General features: G+C 44.5%; 1 protein-coding gene across 3 annotated transcripts in view; it reads left to right on the top strand.

Moving 5' to 3' along the window:
- Window positions 1-24,078, top strand: part of IKBKG (inhibitor of nuclear factor kappa B kinase regulatory subunit gamma) — a 107,976-nt gene that overhangs the window by 23,188 nt on the left and 60,710 nt on the right. For all 3 annotated transcript variants that reach the window (XM_073600392.1, XM_073600391.1, XM_073600390.1), the window contains exon 3: window positions 7,773-7,951. In XM_073600392.1, the coding sequence (XP_073456493.1) occupies window positions 7,804-7,951 (148 nt within the window). In that variant the 5' untranslated portion in view covers window positions 7,773-7,803. The remainder of the gene's footprint in view (window positions 1-7,772; window positions 7,952-24,078) is intronic.

Here is a 24,078-nt window from a genome sequence, read left to right as displayed (position 1 = left end):
GCAAATGTTTGCAGAATCAGTATGCAGAAGTTCTAAAGCTGTGAGCACCTTTGTTGCAGAGTTTACAAGGAACGAATAATCAGATGGAGCTGTCATCATTGACCCGATGAAATATTTACAGAGGGAAACCACCTTCTGTATCATCTATAACCTGGGTTTGCCATGTGGGTTTTCCCCATATTTCCAAGTGAAATTTTCTGACCTTAGTTCGCCATTACAATATGTCATAGAGGAACATTCCACTTATTAAAGCAAGTATGATGCTTGGTTTAAAAAAAAAAAAAAAAAATAGGGGGTTTTGGCTGAAGTTCTATTGTAATGCTATACCCCTCTACCCTTCCAAAAAAATGTATGCTTGATGTATGGAGACCTGTTCCTATCGCGTTGAGGAGATGTCTAGAGAACAAGAGAATTTGCATGTAGGCAGTGCAGTGTGTGCTTTTATAGCTTCTTGTTAACAAGGCTGGGTTCAGGCGGAAGCAGAATAGGCATCCACCTCAGGTGCCATGCTGCAGGAGACACAGTTGGGACAGGAGCCACTCCCACCTCTGCTCATCTCCTGCCATGCTGACCTAGCACCACCTTACCTCCGTTCCTCAGTTCTGCCCTGCTACCACCTCTCTCCTGCTGTTTAGTTCTGCACAGGTGCAGCCTCATCCCTGTGCCTCAGCTTTGCCCCAACACCACTTCATCCCCTTGGTAATCGGCTGTCCTGACCCCCCCCCCCCCCCACTCACAAAGGGGGGGTCGGGAGAGCAGAACCTCATCCCACTGAAACTGGCAAGCAGAAAATTGAGGAGCTACCACCCCTCCTCCACTTGGTTGGGCTGCTTAGGGATGGCACTAACATCGCTTGTGTTGTTGGTACAGCAATCTGTCAGGTTTTTTTGTTGTTCAACCCGGCAGAATGAACGACAAAAGCTTGCAGTGTGTACCGGGCTTTAAAGAGAAGGACCTCCCAACCAGCCAGATGGATGGCTCTATAATGACACTACAGGGTGCAGACCAACATTGGGGGCTGAACAGACTTTGACTACGGCTGTCACATTGGTGAATCGGTTGACCAGTACCCCCCCCCCCCCATAATACTAACACTGAGAGCTGCCCCATTACAAAAGTTCATCCAATTGAACTGTGTTTGGCTTTTGATGTTTGTGTCCTGCTAACCTATTTATAAGGCGGGACTGTATAGCTGTTACGAAGTGGGGGTTCTTGAGATCTGAGGGCAGCAGTAATATTTTAGTCTTTCCTTTACTGAAAAAAAAAAAAGCACAAAAATGTGGTACGTTAGCTTTTGGAACTGTTTTTTTTTTGGCATTAATACTAAAATTAGTGTTTACTCATACAGTGTCTCTGGCCCCTAACCATGTATGGCAAAGCTTTACTTGACCTAACCCCCAAACCTTCCTGTTCTCCCCTATACCATGTCCCAATTTGTGCAGAGGAACATGGCTTTTATTACTCCCTGTTACCATCACCCTTGTAGGGACAGCAGCTGGGAGCTTAGTTCTTATCGATGTAGGCTCACTCCCACAACTACATATCCCAAGAGCCTCTTCCCATGCACGTGGAGTGAGAGGGATGGAGATAGCACTGTTGTCAGCCCAAACGGGAAGTTAGAAGCACAATGGGTTTCTGGCAGAACAGTGGCCATTTTTATCTGTGTGCAGCATTTTAGAAGGGGGTAAAACCGCACAGGATGTGTTTGAGATGTACAGTATATGGCATACACTTCAACCAAATTCTTTAGTGTTCCTAAAATTGATCGATTGATGCTAAAATTTAGCATATTAAATGTAACCTGTCCAAAAAAAATTTGCCTTTAAAATGAACCCCCCTAAATCTGTGCGCAGGTAAGGGTTGGAACCTCTCTGGTTTTTACTGCTGTCTGTATGCCTATTGGGAGATCCCTTATCACTTTCTGTCCTGATGAGAGTTGTCAGTGGAACAGCAGGTGAGGGGAAATCCTCTGATTTCACTTCTGAACACTTCTGCTAACAACTGTCAAAGGTGGAACTTCTCATCACTTTAGGCCGGGTTCACACTAGTGCGACAAACGCTCCGACATTGGGAGCTCATGTCGCATGACGTGTGAAATCAATGTTTCCCTATGGGAGCCGTCCTAACTGGTGCGACACAAGTTGGTCCAACTTTGAAAATGCTCCCTGTACTACTTTGGTCCGACTTTGATCCTACTTCAGCCCATTGACTATCATTGAAGTCGGATCGCCGTCTTGCATGATCCGACTTTGGCATGCGACTTGTGCTTAGATGATCTTGAGGGGGAACTCTGCGCCAAATTTTAAATAAAAAACCGGCATGGGCTCCCCCTCCAAGAGCATACCAGGCCCTTGGGTCTGGTATAGATTTAAGGGGAACCCCCTACGCCGAAAAACAACGGTGTGGGGGTCCCCCCCAGATCCATACCAGACCCTTATGCGAGCACGCAGCCCGGCCGGTCAGGAAAGGGGGTGGGGACGAGCGAGCGCCCCCCCCCTCCTAAACCGTACCAGGCCGCATGCCCTCAACTTGGGGGCGCCCTGCAGCCCCCCCACCCCAAAGTACCTTGTCCCCATGTTGATGAGGACAAGGGCCTCTTCCCGACAACTCTGGCCGTTGGTTGTCGGGGTCTGCGGGCGGGGGGCTTATTGGAATCTGGGAGCCCCCATTAATAAGGGGGCCCCCAGATCCCGGCCCCCTACCCATTCAGCTAAGAAAAAGTGTCAATAAAAAACACACTGGACAGGTTTTTAAAGTAATTTATTAGGCGGCTCCGGGAGTCTTCTTCCGACTTCAGGGGTCTCTTCCTTCTCCGCAGTCTCTTCCTTCTTCTCTGCGCTCTCCGGCCTCTTCTCCGGTTCTTCTCCCGCTCTCCAGTATCTTCTGCCAGGCTCCTCCGCTATCTTCTGCTCTTTTGCTAGCGGTTGCACGGTCTTCTCCGCCGTCTTCTTCCCTCTTCTCTTCTTCCGATATTGACGCAACGCTCTCTCTCCCGCTGTAATGGTGTGTGCACTGTGCGCAACAAATTATATAGGGATGGGGCGTGGTCACCGGGTGATGTCATCCGGTGACTCCGCCCATTATGACGTCATAATGGGCAGAGACACCGAATGACATCACGCAGTGACCACGCCCAATACCTATATAAGTCGTTGCGCACCTCGCACACGGCATTACAGCGGGAGAGAGCGTCGTGTCAACATCAGAAGAAGACCGGAGGGAAGAAGGCGGCGGAGAAGACCGGCCACCGCTAGCAAAAGAGCAGAAGATAGCGGAGGAGCCCGACAGAAGAACCAGAGAGCGGGAGAAGAGGCCGGAGAGCGCGGAGGAGTCGGAAGAAGACCCCCGGAGCTGCCTAATGAATTACTTTAAAAACCTGTCTAGTGTGTGTTTTTTTTTTTTTGACACTTTTCTCCCTAGGTGAATGGGTAGGGGTACGTCGGGAAGAGGCCCTTGTCCTCATCAACATGGGGACAAGGTGCTTTGGGGTGGGGGGCCGCAGGGCACCCCCCCTCCCGCCCCAAAGCACCCATGCGGCCTGGTTCGGTTCAGGAGGGGGGGCGCGCTCGCTCGTCCCCAACCCCTTTCCTGACCAGCCGGCCTGTGTGCTCGGATAAGGGTCTGGTATGGATTTTGGGGGGACCCCCACGCCATTTTTTCTTGCCAAGTCGGATCCCCGTTCATTGAAAGTCAGACGTATGTCGGCTTCAAGTCACGGGGCAGTCGGATCCAAAGTAGGACGGCTGTCGTGTCGCACCAGTGTGAACCTGGCCTTACAGAGACTTCCTCTCGATTGTGGACATGTCACCACAGCAGGTAGTGGGAAGAGACCTTCTCAATGGGGAATTTATAATAGGAATTTACAGAGGCTGGAGCAGCCAGAACCTGGATCAGCTGTGCATGGCGATCAGCCTGTTTCTAGCTTTTTTTTAAGCTTTGAAAGCTTAAAGGTGTACTAAAGTTTAAAGGAGAATACAGCCAGAGCTTTTTTGGCTATATTTCTCCTATAGATCACAAGAGTGCAGTTCGTTCTGCACTCCTGTGACCCCTTTTCAGCTGTCAATGGGCTAAAGGCCGCTGTCGGCTGACATCACTCACTCAGTCCAGGCTCTGGATCAATCCCGGCTTTACAGTCAGGATCCACCCAGATGCCTGGACCGCCAGCTGGCTTAGCCTCTCACCGAGCCATGGAGACATTGAGCCAGCCGCTCCCTCCCCTTGCACAGCACGGTGCTCCAGTGAGACACCAGCTCTGTTCAGAGCGAAGGGGAGAACTGAGCAATTAGTGGACTTTGATCACTCAGTTCTCAGTGCAGAGATGGTGGGGGACAGATGCATCATCGGATCAATGCTGCATCTACCTGGGTGAGTATAAATGTTTGTTTCTGTAAAACCCATACTTCTCTTTTAATATTAAACTGTGAGCAGGCAGATTTTTTTTTTTTTTATTTTTTTTATTTTTTTTTTTTTGCAGAAGAGGCTTGCAATGTCTCTTCTGCAATCAAATAAACCTTACTGCCTACTCAGTCTTCTGTAGCATGTACCCTGAGCTGTGCATGTTCAGCTTACATCCTGGCACAGTGCCTGTGCTGGGATGACTCCTGTCCCTGCATGGGAGTGGTGTCTTCCTGTGACAAAGCCTTGTACCTGGAAGAAGTTGGAAAGAAGATGTCGGCGAGGGACCTCACTGGTGTCGGACCGTTGAAGCAAAGGTAAGTATTGAGTTTACTCCCGCTTTTAACCACTTAAAGACCGAGCCTCTTTTTCAGACTCGGTGTTTACAAGTTAAAAACAAGTTTTTTTTGCTAGAAAATTACTTGGAACCCCCAAACATTATACATTTTTTTTATTTCTAACACCCTAGAGAATAAAATGACAGTCATTGCAATACTTTTTGTCACACCGTATTTGCGCAGCGGTCTTACAAGTGCACTTTTTTTGAATAAAAAAATAAGACCACAGTAAAGTTAGCCCAATTTTTTTTTATAATGTGAAAGATAATGTTACGCTGAGTAAATTGATACCCAACATGTCACGCTTAAAAATTGCGCTCGCTCGTGGAATGGAGTCAAACTTTTACCCTTTAAAATCTCCATATGCGAAGTTTAAAAAATTCTACAGGTTGCATGTTTTGAGTTACAGAGGAGATCTAGGGCTAGAATTATTGCTCTCGCGATTGCGGCGATACTTCACATATGTGGTTTGACCACCGTTTTTCTTATGCATTCGCTTCTGCGCGTGAGTTCGTCGGGACGGGGCGCTTTAAAATTTTTTTTTTTTTTTCTTATTTGTTTTACTTGATTTTATTTATTTTTTCACTGTTTAAAAAAAAAAAAAAAAAAAAAAAAAGGGTCACTTTTATTCCTATTACAAGGAATGTAAAAATCCCTTGTAATAGAAAAAGAGCATGACAGATCCTCTTAAATATGAGATATGGGGTCAAAAATTCCTCAGATTTCATATTTGGACTAAAATGCAATAAAAAAAAATGTTGTCATTTGGAAAAAATGACAACAGAAAAATATGCCTTTTAAGATGTATGGGCGGAAGTGACGTTTTGACATCACTTCCACCCTGCTATAGTATGGAGACGGGTGGGGGCCATCTTCCCCTCACTCATCTACATACCCGGCCACGGACAGGTCCGATCACCTCCGCCGATGCTGACGGCTCTGGTAAGAGGCGGGGAGCGGCGGGAGGGGGGTGGCCCCTCTCCCGCCTCCGATAACGGTGATCTCGTGGCGGATCCACCACAGAGACCACCATTATCGTAAACAGGACCGCCGGCTCAAAAGATGGATACCTTGGTTGTGGCAGCAGCTGCTGCCATTACCGAGATATCCATCTTTAAACTGCCGACGTATATGTACAGGAGCCGGTCGGCAAGTGGTTAACTGAACCAGCTAAAGATAGAATCTGGTTACAATGAACAGCTGCTCCAGACTCTGTCCGCATCTGTTTTTAGTAATTTCCCCCAGTTTGCCTTTTAAAGGAGAGGGGGAATCTAGGATGGAAAAGGACCTGGGGGTCCTAGTAGATGATAGGCTCAGCAATGGCAGGCAATGCCAAGCTGCTGCTAACAAAGCAAACAGAATATTGGCATGCATTAAAAGGGGGATCAACTCCAGAGATAAAACGATAATTCTCCCGCTCTACAAGACTCTGGTCTGGCCACACCTGGAGTATGCTGTCCAGTTCTGGGCACCAGTCCTCAGGAAGGATGTACTGGAAATGGAGCGAGTACAAAGAAGGGCAACAAAGCTAATAAAGGGTCTGGAGGATATTAGTTATGAGGAAAGGTTGTGAGCACTGAACTTATCCTCTCTGGAGAAGAGACGCTTGAGAGGGGATATGATTTCAATTTACAAATACCGGACTGGTGACCCCTCAATAGGGATAAAACTTTTTCGCAGAAGAGAGTTTACCAAGACTCGTGGCCACTCATTAAAATTAGAAGAAAAGAGGTTTAATCTTAAACTACGTAGAGGGTTCTTTACTGTAAGAGCGGCAAGGATGTGGAATTCCCTTCCACAGGCGGTGGTCTCAGCGGGGAGCATTGATAGCTTCAAGAAACTATTAGATAAGCACCTGAATGACCACAACATACAGGGATATACAATGCAATACTGACACATAATCACACACATAGGTTGGACTTGATGGACTTGTGTCTTTTTTCAACCTCACCTACTATGTAACTATGTAACTAAAGGAGAGTGACAATGGGGGTTGTTTACTAAAGCTTGAGAGTGCAAAATCTGGTGCAGCGCTGCATAGAAACCAATCAGCTTCCAGGTTTTATTGTCAAAGCTTGAATGAACAAGCTGAAGTAAGAAGCTGATTGGCTACCATGCACAGTTGCACCAGATTCTGAGTGCTCCAGTTTTAGTAAATCTATCCCAATGTCTCCAAGTTGATTGTATTTCTTTTTAGGAGAATGGCCACCAATGAAGGAGGTGACTATTGTTTACTCATGAAACAAGCCCCTTGGGGGGGCCCTACAACTGGATCTCAATGTGGTGAACGCAGCACAGCTTTCCGTCATTTACATGTTTATCTATTCTGTATTACGTGTGCTCACTGCAAACGCACAGAATTACTGCATGAATCAGGAGCAGATTTCATGCAATATTGTGCCAAGCTGTGTGTGTGTTTCTCAGTAAGTGTTTGTTATCTGTCCTTATCCTGTGACTTGCCTATGATTACTGTTTTATAATGCCATCAAGTGCCTTTATGGTGACTATTCTGTTATCACCACTAAATTTTATTGTCTTTGGCATTTCTCCACATCATATGACCTGGGAATTTAAAAGGAAGTCAGCTGTCAGCTAGAGCTGAGAAATAAAAGTGAAAGCGGCAGATTAGAAAGACTGGCACACTGCTGAATGGAGGATTGGGATGGCACACAGCCCCTGGCTGCTGAATTGTCTTCTCATTGCATCATTTGCAACTGAAAGAACAATGGCTGCTGCCCTTATTGCTTTTACATCAGATGATTTATGAGTTCTTGTTGTCAGGCCTTCTGCTGTGTAACTGAGGAAAGGACATCTGAACAGGGGAAAAGCTTCTAGAGTTCACTTGTGCTGAGTGAATCAGACTTTAGAAAGGTCTTTACACCATCACCAGATGTACTCCACGTCACTGGGTCATAATCAATAACTGGAGATACTGACTTGAAATTTTAATGAAGGATATTTGCTGTATCTAAAGAAGGATTTCATGACCAGCTTCTTCTTTTTTTTTTTTTTTTTCTCTGACCACTCTTTGTGCAGCTTGGTAACCTGAAGGAACTGTGTGCAGTGAATGAGCGCCCGAGGGCAGACGGGGGAAATGGTTCAAACAAAGGATGGCCCTGAGGATGGGTCTCTGGGAAAAACGGACACTCTCCCGCCTGAAGTATCCAGTCCTGAGGCCTATCAGCGATTATGGATTGAAAACCAGGACTTGAGAAGTGAGTAGTTAAGAACATTAAATGGTTTCATTTACCACGTTATCTATTTTTTAGTGAGAGATCTCATAGTTACTCGTGTATAATGTAAACCCTGCTTCAACTTAAAGGAGTTGAAAAGTCTCAAGGTTTTTCGCCCTAATGCATTCTATGCATTAAAGTGAAAATCCTTCTGTAGTACAGCTGCCCCACAGAGCCCCCCTTTTACTTACCTGAATCCAATCTTTCCAGTGACGCGAATGAGCCCAGCAGCTCCAGCCACTGTCTCGGGTCCTCACTGGATAAATTGATAGCAGCAGGAGCCATTGGCCCCCGCTGCTGTCAGTCAAATCCAGTGACATGGGGGGCAGGGCCGTGTCCTGCTGTCTGTGTCATTTGACGCAGCAGCAGGACTCAGGAGCGTGCCTGTACGAGTGCCCCCATCTCTCCGTGGGGGCACTCGATGCAGAGGAGGAGCCAGGAGCGCCACCAGGAGACTCCAGAAAAGGAGGTGCACAGAGGAGAGGTAAGTATAACATGTGTTTTGTGTTTTTTTTTTTTGTTTTGTTTGTTTTGTATTTTTTGTTTTTTAAACAACCTTTACAGTCAAAGGCCCCTTTCACACTTGCAGGCTGTTTGTTTTTCATCCATTCATTGATGGATGAAAAACGCATATCAATGCATCTCTATGATAAAATGGATGTAAATGGATGGTCATCCATGTACACCCAATTACATCCGCTTCTGTTAACGTCAGTTTTTTTGGAACGGATCAAACCCCTATTTTTCTTTCGTTAAAAAACTAATCAGACGAAAAACGGATATAAACAGACAAAGTGTCTGTGTTTTTTTTTTTTTTGTTTTTTTTTTTGCATGAAAAAAACTGTTTCGGGACTCAAGTGGTTAAGGACTCTAGCTGGAAGATGTGAAAAACTGATGTTAATATGGATGAAATACGGATGAAAAACTGATGACAGACAGATAAAAACGTTATTTATTTTTATTTATTTTATTTATTTCAGGTACTTATATAGCGCCGTCAATTTACGCAGCGCTTTACATATACATTATACATTCACATCAGTCCCTACACCCTCAAGGAGCTTACAATCTAAGGTCCCTAACTCACATTCATATACTAGGGCCAATTTAGACAGGATCCAATTAACCTACCAGCATGTCTTTGGAGTTTGGGAGGAAACCGGAGTACCCGGAGGAAACCCACGCAGACACAGGGAGAATATGCAAACTCCAGGCAGGTAGTGCACCACTACACCACTGTGCCGCCCATTTTCTTCGAAAATACTTGACTGAACTGATGCAACAAATGGTCTGCATGTGTGAAAGGGACCTTAAGAATAAGTTCACCTTTTGTAACATTTTACACCCATATTTTAAAGAGCCCCCTCTCCCTCTTCCCCCTCTCCCTCTGACAATGGGGAGGGGTTCTTCTCCCTGCACCCACTGTCACATTTTAAAACTTGTGGGAATTTGTGAATAAAGAAACTACAAGTCCCAACTGCTGCAGACGGGTTGTAGTTCTCAGTGGACTGTGAGGGTGCTAATTAGCAACCTCCTGGTCCACTGACACATCTAGCTTTCTAAGTAAAGGCCCATAGAGTGGTGTGGGCAAAAAAACTGGTGTAGGTATCTGCAGGAGTCTGACATTGCACCCGTAATCCACTGATGGTGGTTTACTTTTGTATTTTTTTTTCTTGCAAAAATGCGTAACCCTATTAAGTCACAACCAATATATGACATGGCATTTTGGGGCCACATAGGCTCCCTTTTGTCAGGTTACAGTCACCTGATGAAGGGAACACGCTTTGTATGTGTACATACATCCAGGTTATACCTAAATTTGCCTCCTCAATTTTGCTCTACCAAGCATTACCCAACATTATTATTATTAATTTTTTTTTCATGTAGTGAGAAATGGCTTTTGTTGCTCCCTATGACATCACAAAGCTTGTAAAATGTTTGCAAGGCCAGCTGCTGAGTTCCTATTGATGTGGTTCCTCAGAACTACAGTATCTCACTAAAGTGAGTACACCCCTCACATTTTTGTAAATATTTTACTATATCTTTTCATGTGACAACACTGAAGAAATGACACTTTGCTAAAATGTAAAGTAGTGAGTGTACAGCTTGTATAACAGTGTAAATTTGCTGTCCCCTCAAAATAACTCAACACACAGCCAGTGAAGTGGAGTTCCAACCCAAAAAAAAAAATTAGTAATGTGTTTTAAAAAAAAAACATTTGGAGAAATTTTTTTTTTATTTATTTATTTTTTTTACTCACCTCTAAATGCCTGTTGCTAGGGGGTCCCTCGTAGTCTGCCTCCTTCGGTGCCTGGGCTCCTGACGTCACTTTCCTCGGCGCAGGAAGGGAGATCGCCTCTCTCCCCTCCCTCTTGTCAATCATTTGGGACACGTGACCGGTCCCAGATGATTGCGGGGCCAGTGACAGCGCGCGGTGAAGCCACAGCCGGGCGCCCACAGTTAGAATGCCGGCGCCGCGGAGGGGGGGACGAGCGGGGCTTCGATCCCCCGCATCGCTGGACCCTGGGACAGGTAAGTGTCCAATTAAAAGTCAGCAGCTGCAGTATTTGTAGCTGCTGACTTTTAATTTTTTTTTGTTTTTTTTAAATGGGAACCCCACTTTAATGTCTAAACCGCTGGCAACAAAAGTGAGTACACCCCTAAGTCAAAATGTCCAAATTGGGCATGTGACATACTATATGTCTCCCAAGAGTCTATTTCCTACACAGTCTGTGGGTAGCTCTTAGGAGTCAAGGCAGAAGAATTAATTTTCTGGAAAAGAAGTCATAGAAACAAGTGATGGCAGAAAAAGACCTAGTGATCTGTCAAGTCTTGCCCTTTTTTTTGATTTTACCTTTTTTTGTTTGAGTATAGTTTTTTTAGTCAGGTTTTTATTTTGCATAGAGAAACAAATACAGGTAGCATACAGATACTCGTATATAACATGTACAAATTTCGGGATTCTCATAAAGCATGTCACAGGAGCAGTTATCAACTACCTTAGATTATTGTAGACTGTTCCAATGATATGTTACCAGGAGCATCACCTGTCTTATCCATGTCTTTTAATTATACTAGGTCTAACATATAATATATTTCGCAGGGAGTATGACTCCATACAAGGTACAGATTTAAGCAAATACCAGCTATAATAATAGTACCCTTATATGCTGAACGCTCTAATGATTTCCAATCATATTAGAGTATAAAAATAGTGAACCTGTTGTTCATTCAGCAGCAATATCAGAATCAACTCTCACTGTATTATAATTCCGACAACCTTAACTTGATTCGTTATGTTTAGTTCAATATTATATTCATTTTTAAAGTAAGGGAATATAATAGAAGGGAAAAACAGAAAAAAAAAGGGATAGAAACAAAACGGAGTAAAGCCTTGCCATGCAGTACCTCATCGTACATACTGTTTCATATTCCCCAGGGGGTGTCTTTTTTTTTTTTTTTTTTTTTTTTTTTTTTTAAATTTTTACGTTTCCTTGCATGCGCATAGTTACTATACAGTAGTCAAGTCTACATCAACCCAAGAGTAACCTATCCCTAACTAGTTGATGCGGGGCCAAACCAGGGACGTCCAACCACGCCTGCCATATGGAGAGGAACTTTTGTGGAGCCTTTCTACGTTGGTAGGTTATTTTTTCTCTTATTAGGATCCTATTCACGCTGTCTATCCATTGCCCCCTGGTGGGAACTCGCGGGGTAATCCACCACTGGGCAATTAATTTCTTTGCTATGTATAGTAAACGAAGAAGCGCTATACGTGTAGGTGGAGGTGCAAATTCTTCGTCTATTCCCCCCAGTACACAAACCACCGGAGTTCTCTCAAGAGGTACCATATATACTTCTGAAATCGTGTCCAGCACTTCCTTCCAATATCTGAATAGCTTGGGGCATTTCCAGATCATGTGGAGTAGATTTCCATGATCCCGTTCACATTTTGGGCACAGGGGTGAGTCTCTAATTCCCCACTTATAGAGTTGAAGAGGGGTTCTGTACGCCCTATGTAGAAGGTAAAGATGTGAAAGTTTCTGTGATGCAGAAAGTGACACCAAGGGGGCATTCATAAGGCATATCTCCCAGGTGTCTCCATCTATTGCTCCTATATCTTCCTCCCACCGCTGTCTGGCTGGTAGTCTAGAGGGGTCTTGTATTCGTGCTATAAGTGTATTATAACATCTAGATATCATGCCCTTTTTAACTTCATCCATAAATACATCTTGTATAATCGGATGTTCTGTCGGTTGGATTCTAACATTTCTATTCTGGGTTTGTAAGGCATGACGCAATTGGAGGTATTTATAAAAATTATTATGTGGGATCCCAAACTCTGTGTGGATCTGTTGGAATGATTTGAGAGTATTGCCCTGATATAACTGTGAGATATATTTGATGCCTGCGTCCTCCCAGCCCTTGAAGTCTTTTAGTTTTTGTATTTCTTTTAGTTGTCTATTTCGCCAGAGAGGCGTGCTGGACAGAAAGCCCGTGATGCCCATTCGTTTTTTGACATAGGCCCAAAGTGAGTTTAGTAATTTAACTGTAGGAGCTTCCGGGTCTAAGTGTAAGAATCCCGCCTCCAAAGTTGTCAGTGCTGAATAATTATTGTCTTCCAGCACCACAAGTTTACGGATCGGGTCTTTCGGGTCCAGCAGGCCCCATCCTCCTAGTTGTTGTAGTTGGGAGGCGAGATAATACATCCTAGGATGAGGGACTGCAAGTCCTCCCTCCTCTTTGCCGTATTGTAACGTTGATAATTTTATCCTCGCTATTTTTTTTCTCCATATGAGCTCTCTGAATTGGGTCTCTAATCTATCGAACCATTTTTTTGGTATCCAAACTGGGGAATTGTTAAAAATATAAAGCAGTTGTGGTGCCCAGACCATTTTAATAAGGTTAATTCTACCAACAACAGACAGGGGCAGTTTACACCAGGCCCTGCTTTTTTCGCGGAATTTGGTTAATAAGGGTGTTAGGTTCTGTTCAACATAAGTGGCTGGGTTAGGGGTCACCTGGATCCCTAGGTAGCGGAATGAGCCTACTTGTTGTATCATCTCTGCACCTAGTGGTAATGGAGTGTTCAGGGGGTCAAGCGGCATCAGCACTGACTTGTCCCAGTTAATGGAGAAGCCCGATAGCTCCCCGAAGTCCTTGATGAGGGACATAACCGTTTCTAATGAGTCTTTTGTGTCTCCTAGGTAGAGCAGGGTATCATCCGCGTACATGGACACTACATCTTTGTTCATACCTCTTTGGAATCCCGCTATTCTAGAGTCTCCTCTGATTTTTGCTCCCAGAGGTTCCAGGGCCAAGGCAAACAGCAGGGGCGACAGTGGGCACCCCTGTCTGGTGCCTCTAAACAAAGGAAAGGGTTCTGAAAGTTCCCCATTAATCCGTATTCTGGCCGTGGGCGCAGCATACAAAAGCTGTATCCATCGAATAAAGGTATCTCCCAATCCCATATTTTGTAATGTTTTCCACAGATAAGGCCACTCGACACTGTCGAAAGCCTTAGCTGCGTCCAGCGAAAAAATTGCTCTATTGCCTGTGTTGTCCACTGGGAGCTGTAAGTTCAGGAATAGTCTTCTTATATTTTGGGCCGTGGATCTCGTGGGGATAAACCCGGATTGGTCTCTATGCACTATTTTATGAATTACCTTGGCCAATCTGTTTGCTAACATCCGGGCCAGCAACTTGATATCAGATGTGAGTAGTGAGATGGGTCTGTAAGATCCTGGGGAATTCACATCTTTACCCGGTTTTAATATAACAATAATGATTGCCTCATTCATTGAGCTTGGCAATGAACCCTCCTTAAATGCTTCATTGTATACTTTCAGCAGTGTGGGGAGCATGGAGTCTGCATAGCGTTTGTATATCTCTGCAGGGAGGCCATCTATACCTGGTGCTTTATTGTTTTTAGTTTGAGATAGGGCAATATCCAGTTCTTCTGCAGTTAAAGGGGCATTGAGCATGACCCTATCCTCTAGTGAGAGACTGGGGAGTTCACAGCTATCTAAGAAGCGTGTTATTGCACTATCAGTGGGCGTAACTTTAGACGTATAGAGATCAGCATAGAAATCACCAAAGACCTTCAGGATATCAGGAGTAGAGCATTTCAGAGCACCCTGTGCGTCACATATGGCGGAGATGAGAGAGGTCGACTGTTGAGACCGCGCCAGTACTGCAAGCATATGACCTGTCGTCTCCCCCTGCTCAAAATGTGACTGTTGGAGAAAAAAACGTTTGTTCTCCGCCAGCTGCAACGCCAGTTGTCCAGACATTGTCTGTGCACTCAACCATGCCCTCTTGTTGTCTCCTGTGGGATTGTTAATATAATCGTTTTCAGTCTCGGTGACTCTATTTCTTATCAATAGTTCCCAAGCCTTGGTGTCAGTTTTAATCTGTGATATTGTTTTGATAAGTTGTCCTCTCAAAAAGGCTTTCGCTGTATCCCAAACCAGCCCCAGCCCAGCCGTGCCAATATTATCTCTCAGAAACAGTGTGAGTGCTCTGGCTATAGGATCTGGCTCGGCAAACAACGAGAGCCAAAAAGGATTAAGTTTCCACGTTTGTACCTACTTGGTAATGAAATGGTTACACAAAGTGCCGAGTGATCAGATATGTGCCTGTCTGCATAGTCAGATTCCACTATTAAATGTAGCATCTTGTCATTCCCAAGGCCCAAATCTATTCTGGATAACCCGTCATGTGAAGCTGAGTGGCAGGAGTATTTTTTATCATTTGGGTGTTTGGATCTCCAGACATCTATCAGCCCTGTTTCTTCAAGTAATCTGGCAAAGGGGGTACCACTTTTCATCTGAGATGTGCCAGCAGTAGGTACAGGAAATTTATCCTTGAGAGGATTTAAGAGATTTTTGTAGTCCCCCATTGCCAGTAAGGGTACTTCTGGGTATTGGGCCATAAAACCTGTTAGGTGTCGGATAACCTCTGAGTTATACGGTGGGGGTATATAGATGCTAGCAAGGATACATTTGAGGCCTGTAATTGAGCATAAAAGAAAGACATATCTGCCAGCCGGGTCAATGCGTTTTCTAATGCAGTTGAACTGAACATCTTTTCTGAACAGTATACTTGCTCCCCTTGAGTAAGTGGAGTGGGTTGCATGAAACTGGTTAGTATACAGTCGTGGGCAGAGACTTGGAGGAGGGTCTGCAGAGAAATGGGTCTCCTGTAGGCAGACTACCCCCGCATTCAGCGACTTGAGATGTCTAAGGACCGCCCCCCTTTTAACTGGATTTCCCAGTCCTCTGACATTCCAAGTCACAATGGACAATTTAGTCATCTCCATTTTGTTTCAGAATCATTGACCAGGCCGGCATAATTCTCGACAAGACTCCCGGGTTATACCGTGACATGTTATCTGGAAGGGGGGATAGGCCCCTTTTCTCCAAATTATGTTTGTTTTCTCCTTTCAGAGAACATGTAGGTATTTGTAGACATGGAATCATATTGCAAGGCAGGGAGAAATACATTATTAGGTTAGTACATAGGTACAGAAGACAGTAAATTATTGGGTTAATGCATGTTACTCTGCATGGCAAGAATCTAAAGGTCAACAGTTTACACAGCCACTTGGCTGCAGCGTTAATTTTTCCTACACAACAGGTGTGGGGGGGGTAAAAGCCTTGAAAACTCCTAGACAACCAGTAGGCTAGTTTCCATAGGGGTTTCACAGCTACGGTAGGCATGTATTGCTTCGTTATTTGCAGGCAAAAATGGGGACAGAAAAGGGGATCAAAAGGATAAAAAATAGAAAAAAAAAGGGGGAAAAGAAAATCCTGTGGGGAGGAGGGTGATACATACAAACAGTTCTCCTCGGCCGCCTGAACATCGGATGTGAGAGTAAAAACTGTCCTCCATAGACAACAATTATTTTGAATCTTAAGGCCTCTTCATGGCCCAGGGATTTATCCCAACAAAAATAGACCTGGTCTTGCCAGGTCATTGCATATCCAGGACTTATCTCTTAAGCAGGGATATCTCTTTGCGGTCTAGCAGCTTTAAGGGCCCTATCCTCACGATCCAGCCATTGGGCCGCCATGTCCGGGCGTTCAAAGAAGCGGGTTTCTCCGAGAGCGACTACCCTAAGGCGGGCAGGATATAGCATCGCATATGGCAAGTTAAGATCCCTTAATCTTCGTTTGACATCCATAAACTTTGCTCGCTGCTTCTGGAGTTCAGCTGAAAAGTCCGGAAACAGGGAGATTTTGGACTTTTCAATGGATAACTTACTGCCCATGGTTCTGGCTTTAGCAAGAATGACATCTCTGTCCTTGTAGTTTAAAAGCTTAAACAGAAAAGCACGCGGGTGATTGCCAGGGGGTAGTGGACGAGATGGCACTCTATGCGCTCTCTCCACCGCAAATAGCGGAGAGAATGCTTCTTTTCCAAATGTAGTGAGGAGCCATTGTTCGATAAAAGCGACAGGGTCTTTACCCTCTATCCTTTCTGGGAATCCTAAGGCGCGGACATTGTTGCGGCGCATGCGATTTTCCAAATCATCTAAACGCGCAGCATGCTGATCAGCAAGATGGCAGTTATACTTTAAATCTCTCTGCATAGGCACTAAGTCATCTTCAATAACACTGACTCTACTCTCCACTGCAGCTGTGCGCTCTCTCAGCTTTTGCATGTCCTGTCTCACATAGGATATTTCAGCTTTAACACCTTTCACTTCATCAGTCAGGGTTGAGATGGATCTATTGCATATAGTCACTGCAGAAAGGATATCTCTGAGAGTGGGTTCAGGGCCATCCAGGGGGATATTTAGTGTCTGAGTGCCTTGATAGGGATGTGAAACTGTACTCACTGTGGCCCAGTCAGATGGGGATCCAGCGCCATCCTCCAGTGGCATAGTATTATCCATCTCCAGCTGGTTTGCTTCTTCCTCACTGAGGTCAGATGTGGGTGATGGTATTTCTTTTGATGACTTATTACCAAACAGGAGTTTCTGGGCTGCTTCCTTATATTTTTCCTTTTGAGATCGCTGTGGCAGAGCGCCATCTTGGGCCTGCACTGCGGGCCGGCCGCCACCATTCTTGTCCCGTTTTGGCATGTTTTTCTGCTGTAGATCGGTCGGGTGGTTGGGTCTGCTGTGGGCCGGATAGTGTGCGGTTCCAATCGGAGGTATCAGCGGGTTGGATGAGTGATCTGGAGGATGATTACCAGGATTTTCGGCGGAGCTGAGGAGAAGTGTGTCCTGCTACATACGCTGCCTGGCCACGCCCCCCCGTTTGAGTATAGTTTAAATCTGTGTTTTGTCCCAAGCACGTTTAATTTACTGATGTCTAACTTGCTACCTTTGCTGGATGTCTGTTCCAAGCATCAACTACTCCTATAGTAAAAATACGTTTAATGCTAGGTTCACACCTATGAGTTTTTTAGTGCGGTTTGTAGAAAGGCACTACAGTCCATTTTAATAAGGTTTTCTATCTGACACGTTCACATCTATGCGTTTTTCAGCCGCTGCATTTTTAGAAAGGGTCAGGGACTTTTTTCCCACAGCAGATTGCATTTTGCACATAATAGACTTTAATGGACCTGCACCAAAAACGTTGCGTTTTTGGTGCATCTCCCTAATAAACTGAATAGCCGTTGTTAAAGTGATCTGAAAATAGTTCATCTGACCACCCACAGTGCCCACAGCTTATAAATCTTCTTTTTACATTAAAATATTGCCACTATATGCCTTTTTTGGATGATCTGTAGACCACAATTGCATGATAAACTGTAGTGTTTGTCCAGAGCTGTGTGTTCAGGTAGGAGGAGATTTCCACAACAGACTGTATACACGCCCACATGTGATGTCAACATCCTGTGACCTTGCTAGTTCTGAGAACAAGGAAATGTTCTCTCCTGCATAAAAGACACAACTGAGCATGTGCAGGTTGGCTACCCTGCCTGTGTTAGCTGGCCTACCCCAGATAGTGCAGGAGGGAAGTATCTGTGCATACAGAATATAACTGCCTTTTTACACAATGCAGAGGATTAACCCCTTAAGTTCCACAGTGTATAGTATACCAAGCATGCTATGCTGCATATACAGACTGATTTTACTGTTGTGGGTTTAGTAACACTTTAAGGAGCGGGCAGCTGCTGCGTCCTTACCTACTGACTCATCAGCTGGTTACGGGGGGTTCCCCGCGCTGACAGCTGAATGTAAAAAAAAAAATTGTGGGCAAAGGAAAAAATGGCGTGGGGTCCCCCCCGATTCATACCAGGCCATTTGGGTCTGGTACAGATTTTGAGGGGAACCCCACTCCAAAAAAAAATGCTGTGGGGGGGGGGAGCCTCCCAAAATCCATACCAGACTCTTATCCAAGCATGCAGCCCGGCAGGCCAGGAAAGGGGGGGGGGGGGCGCGAGTGCCCCCTTCTGAATCATACAAGGCCACATGCCCTCAACATGGAGGGGTTATTTGTTCCCCATACTGATTCACATGGGGGGCGGGACCTGGGGGCTTCCAGATTCCTATAAGCATCCTGACGGCTTGTAACCCCCCCCCCCTTTTCCTTGCCTGCTGGGCTGTACTCTTGGATAAGGGTCTGGTATGGATTTGGGGGCGGGGGGGCTCCAAAAGTTTTTAAAAAATGTTGTGGGGGGGGGGCTGTTTTTCTCAATTTTTTTTGTTTCTTTTGCCGGCAATTCTTTTTTTACAGTTACCCGCTCCTTAACTGGCTATTTACAATTTTAAGGAGAAGAAGGAACAAAAACAAAAATACATCAAATACGTGTGTTCAAAAATGCAACACACACCGGAAAAACACATGGACCTCAATGGCATAGATGTGAACCTAGTCTAAGTTATAGTATGCATATGGAGAGGGGTGCAGATAGGCAGAATTCTGTAGTCCGGCAGGGCTGCTAATGTTGGTTCGGAGTCTAAACCTTTTCTGTATGTAGTACTGTATTTTAGGTACTTATGAAAAAATGATGTAAAGTGAAGATGTTTTTTTAAAGAAATGCTGAAATTAAAAGTTTTTATAAATTAACAACCTAAATTGAAGAACAAGGAATCTTATGCCTCGTACACACGACCAGACTTTCTGGGAAACTAGGTCTAACGTTCTTCCCGCTGGACTTCCGGCGGAGTACCGCCGGCCTTTCTGAACGGACGGACTTGCCTACACACGACTGGACTTTCCGGCAGATTAGGTCCGCCGGTCTTCACGGCGGACTTTCAGAATGAACGGACTTGCCCACACACGGAATCTGGGAGCCCCCTTTAATAAGAGGACCCCCAGATCCCAGCCCCCCACCCTATGTGAATGAGTATGGGGTACATGGTACCCCTACCCATTCACCTAGGGAAAAAGTGTCAATAAAAAAAACACACTGCACAGGTTTTTAAAGTAATTTATTTTTTCAGCTCCGGGGGTCTTCTGGCTTCGGGGGTTTCTCCGGTTCTTCTCCGTGCCTTCTGCGGGGCTCCTCCGCTATCTTCTGCTCTTTTGGCGCTCTTTTGATAGCAGGGGCCTGTACTTCTTCCTTCTGCCTTCTTCTCTTCTTCCAATGTTGACACAACGCTCTCTCCGGTTGGTATGCTCTCTGAGCGCTCCGATGTGACTTATATAGGCGGTGACCCAGCCCCCTTATGCCGTCACAGTCTCTGGGCATGCTGGGACTGTGACGTTTTAGGGGGCGTAGTCAACATCACCCAGTGACCCCGCCCCCTTATGTTCACACCAGTGCGGCCAGTTCCAAAAAAAAGTAGAACATCCTGCTTTTTTTTTTTTTTCTGCACTGAACTGTACTGTAATGTGGTAAAATGCACCAGAATGTGCATGTCCTTTTTTTAGTTAAGTTGAAGAAAAACAGAAGGGGGAAAAAATGCATTTCTATGGTGTGAACCAGGCTTAAACTTGTAGCATGCGTTTGTGCATGTGTGTGTGTGTGTGTGTGTGTGTGTGTGTGTGCGCGCGCGTGTGTGTGTGCGCGCGTGTGTGTGTGCGCGCGTGTGTGTGTGTGCGCGTGTGTGCGCGTGTGTGTGTGCGCGCGCGCGTGTGTGTGCGTGCGCGCGCGCGTGTGTGTGCGCGCGTGTGTGTGCGCACGTGTGTGTGCGCGCGTGTGTGTGTGCGCACGTGTGTGTGCGCACGTGTGTGTGTGTAAGAGACATGTCTGATATAGAAACGCTCACAATGCTTCTAGGCAAATACCTTATATTCTTTGCCTAGGGGAGCTGAGGAGCAGATTTTTATTTATTTATTTTTTTAAATCAAGAATGATGTGGGTCCTGTATAAGCCATTATCTCACACATTTACCTTGCACAATGAAATGGCAGTGTGGCTTTGTGCACCAGCCACAACATATCAATGACCAGGTGTGGCTTCATAGGTTGAGCCAGGCTCAGCATGACATCAGCACATTTAGGAAGGTTCAGGGGATGTTTCACGTTTATGTGGAAGTCTGACTTCACTCTAACAGCACTTTCTATTGTACCTGCTTAGCTTACCGACTAAACCGTTCTAATAAACCAGATGTGACTGTGTCACTTGTTCATTTTTCTTTCCTTTTAGTAAAATGTAGGAAATAACCAATGAATGCAGTTATGTATGTAAAAGAAAAATCATTCAGGGGTAGTAAACTGGCATGTGTGGTTTGTTTATTTATTTAATTTTTTTGTTTTTTAAATCTGCAAGGCAAAGTTTTTATAATGTGCCTGTATGCATCCCATTCTAGCACATTATGTGAAACTTGCCTTAAAACAAAGCCCTAAAATGGCACGCTGTCACCGCTGACAGGACTTCCATTTTCACCAGATCTTCCTTCCGGGCTGGCGGGCTCTGGTCCTTTGGACGAGCCACTATGATGTCGCTCCCACGCATGTGCACGGGAGCCGCTGTTTAGGGCACAGGGCTCTGAAGGAACCAACAGTATGCCATTTCTGCAGAGTGCATGCACTGGTGATATCACGAGCAGCTTCACATGTAAATATTTACTGTACCGTAGGTAAGCCTTACTATAGATAGTATAGAAATACTTATGCGTTACTATGTGCTCAATTGCCCTTATTCTCCCAATGAACAGCTGTAACCATTTAATGAGTGAACTCTGCAAACAAATGATAAATATAAGTAAATGGTACACTTGTTCCACAATTAAATAGTGTGTATAAAATGTGTATCAAAAATGTATTCGTATCACCAGGATAAAATTTAGACTAGTGCACCTAACTTGCACATAATGACCACATTTAGTGAATCCCTACAAAAATTTGCAAACAAATATATAATATATATTGACAAAAAAAATCCCTTATATATGCAGTGACGTCAATTCCGGAATCTCGCATACCCAGAAGGTGGCGAAGAGGCGATCAGCCGAGCTTTTAACCCTGATACTTATGCTGGTTTAAAATGCTTTGTGTGAGTGCAAATCGATATGTTAAATAAAAGTGGTATCATTAGCAATATTGTGCTATGAGCTTCTGTTTGTATTTGAACATATAATGGAGGAGTAGATCCAGCTTGTCCTAGCAAAGGGATCCCTGGCGAAATGGATCGTAGCACGTGGAATTATACAGGACCTGGAGACCCTATTGAGATCCAAGGGTGTTTTTTGACCTTTTTATGGTCATATTTTAAGGCAGGGGTAGGCAACCTTCCAGAGGTGGAGATCTACCTGAACAACACGGGAGTAGTCAAAGATCACCGGTCACAGTGTTGCCTCCTCACACCTGATTTAAACTTCTAATTGCAGGACTACCGTATTGCAAATTAGGTGGTGAAAAGGAAACCTATCGTCTCCTCACCGCCTATCAACACACACTCTGATTGCTTTTCAGAGGAGTAGCACTTGTGCTCGTTCACACCTAAAGTTAGGGGGTAGTAAAACAGCAGGATATAATAGACGTCTATGGCTAGGCGTAGTCAAGCTGCAAGTACACTGCACCCACGGTGTGTATATAAACTGCAGCACATCAGTGTGAAAGCCATCCTATACTATTCTGCCCAGTTTATTGCTTCACTAGAGAGAGTCCACTAGCTGGGATAAGAGATGAAGTGCAGTTGGTATCACTCTGCATGGGATAGGAACTAGCACTACAGAGGAGGCATCGGCTTATGTGGCTCTTGCTCCAACTTTACAAGTAGTTCCTCTGCATTGCACTCGGTTTGATGCTCTGGAATGGTGGGTCAGCAAATCCAGACCGCGATCTACCGGTTGCTGACCCCCCATTCTAAGGTGAGCGGCCACTTCACTCACTGGTGGCGGATATTTGTTTAATTTGGCACAAAAATAAATAGAAGACAAGAGTCTACTGATAGAGCACCTTCACTCATTGTGAGATCAATACATTTTTTTACTTAGTTTTTTCTGTTTTATATTTTTGGTTATCACATTTGATGTGGACGTTATATGTTTGTGCAATATAAGGGATTTTTTGGTCAATATATATTTGCACATTTTTGTAGGGATTCACTAAATGTGGTCATTATACACAAGTTAAGTGCACTATTCTAAATTTTATCCTGGTGATACTGATACATTTTTGAAACACATTTGTTACACACTATTTAATTGTGGAACAAGTGCACCATTTACTTTTATATTTAAGCCTTACTAATTGGCTTACCAACAGGTAAAAATCATCCATGGGAGTTTACTCTCACTTTAAATGCTGCACTAGGAGCCAGTCGGGTCCCGTGCATACACAAGAGCTGATTGGGAACATACTGAGCGGTGTAGAGAGCAGAGGGAAGACTCATCAGTTTCCTGCTGCTTCTTCAATTTCATATCACAGGCTGAGAAAGGAAGGTGACCTAGCTATGTGCAATAGGGACAAGTTTGGTCACCAGGCTGGCTGTGCTGTCTTTCTCCTTGTTATGTTTTGGAAAGCTAAAAAAAAAAAAAAAAAAAGTTCACCCATGCAGGGGGCTATGAGATTACACAGAATATCAAATCTACATTGTAATCCAATAAATCATAAACACTGTAAGATTACATTGACTGTACAGGAAGACTGATTCAAATACCAAAAAATGCATAATTTGGCAAGTTTCACAAAAGCAAGCTTCCCAGTAATGGTTGCAACCAGAGAGCGTACAAAGAACCTAAGAGGGTAAAGCAAGAAAGAAGGGAGGGTACCATAGACTCAGGATCATCTTGGGCATCAACTATAAAAGGCCAGACCTGGCTGGGTGCGAAGAAAGGAAAGGATAATCGTTAAAAATTTTGAGAATCTTAGAATGGGAGTCCTTTTTATAAATTCTGGACATTTTTCCATTGATCATTGGAGCGGTTATTTGTCCTTTTTAACTCCTTCTTCTTCTTCTTTTTTTTTTTTTTTGGTTTTAGTACACAAGTATAAAACATAAAATACAACAAAAAACAAACAATCACTACAATGCAACAGCGCCAGCAGTCTCCCATCGAATACATTAAGTGTCGCATACAAGGATAAAGCTTCACAGCAAACTGTAAGCACATGGGGGGGAAAAAAAACCTCCCACCTCATCGCTAAAATCACATGAACAGCAATATAATGGCTCCACAAATTTCCAGGCAAACTTCCAGCACATTCTAAATAATAGGCACTCAATAAATATGACTCACTCAACCTTCCAACATTTTATCTAATTTGACTGGTACTCCTCTATTTGCATATGTTGCTTTTTGTGTAGGGGTACTGCTTTATTTATTAATACCTTCCAGGTCTTCATGGAGGGGACCGTGATTTTTTTTTTTCCACAAAAGAATAATTATTTTTCTGGCATAATAAAAAAGTAGAGTGAGTAGGGTATGTATCGCCTTCGTGGGAGCTAGTGGGTCAATCAGACCTAATAGACAAACTTTAACAGAACGATTGTCATAACAGACTGTATACATTGCACCACCTCCAACCAGAATTGTTGAATAGCAGTGCAATGCCACGATATATAAATGAAGTTGGCCTGGGGGAAAGCACACCTCCAACAATCGGACGATTATGTGTGGGGAAAATTGTCACCAGTCTGGCAGGGGTGAGGTAGATTCTATGGAGGAACTTAAATTGTATGAGGTGATCTCTCATTGATACAAGTCTAGTGAAGGAGGGCCCCCACATATCATCCCAGTCATCACCATATAATTAAGGGAA

Source organism: Aquarana catesbeiana, linkage group LG09, assembly GCF_042186555.1.
Source record: "Aquarana catesbeiana isolate 2022-GZ linkage group LG09, ASM4218655v1, whole genome shotgun sequence".
Lineage (NCBI taxonomy): Eukaryota > Metazoa > Chordata > Amphibia > Anura > Ranidae > Aquarana > Aquarana catesbeiana.
This window is presented reverse-complemented; position numbering and strand designations above follow the sequence as displayed.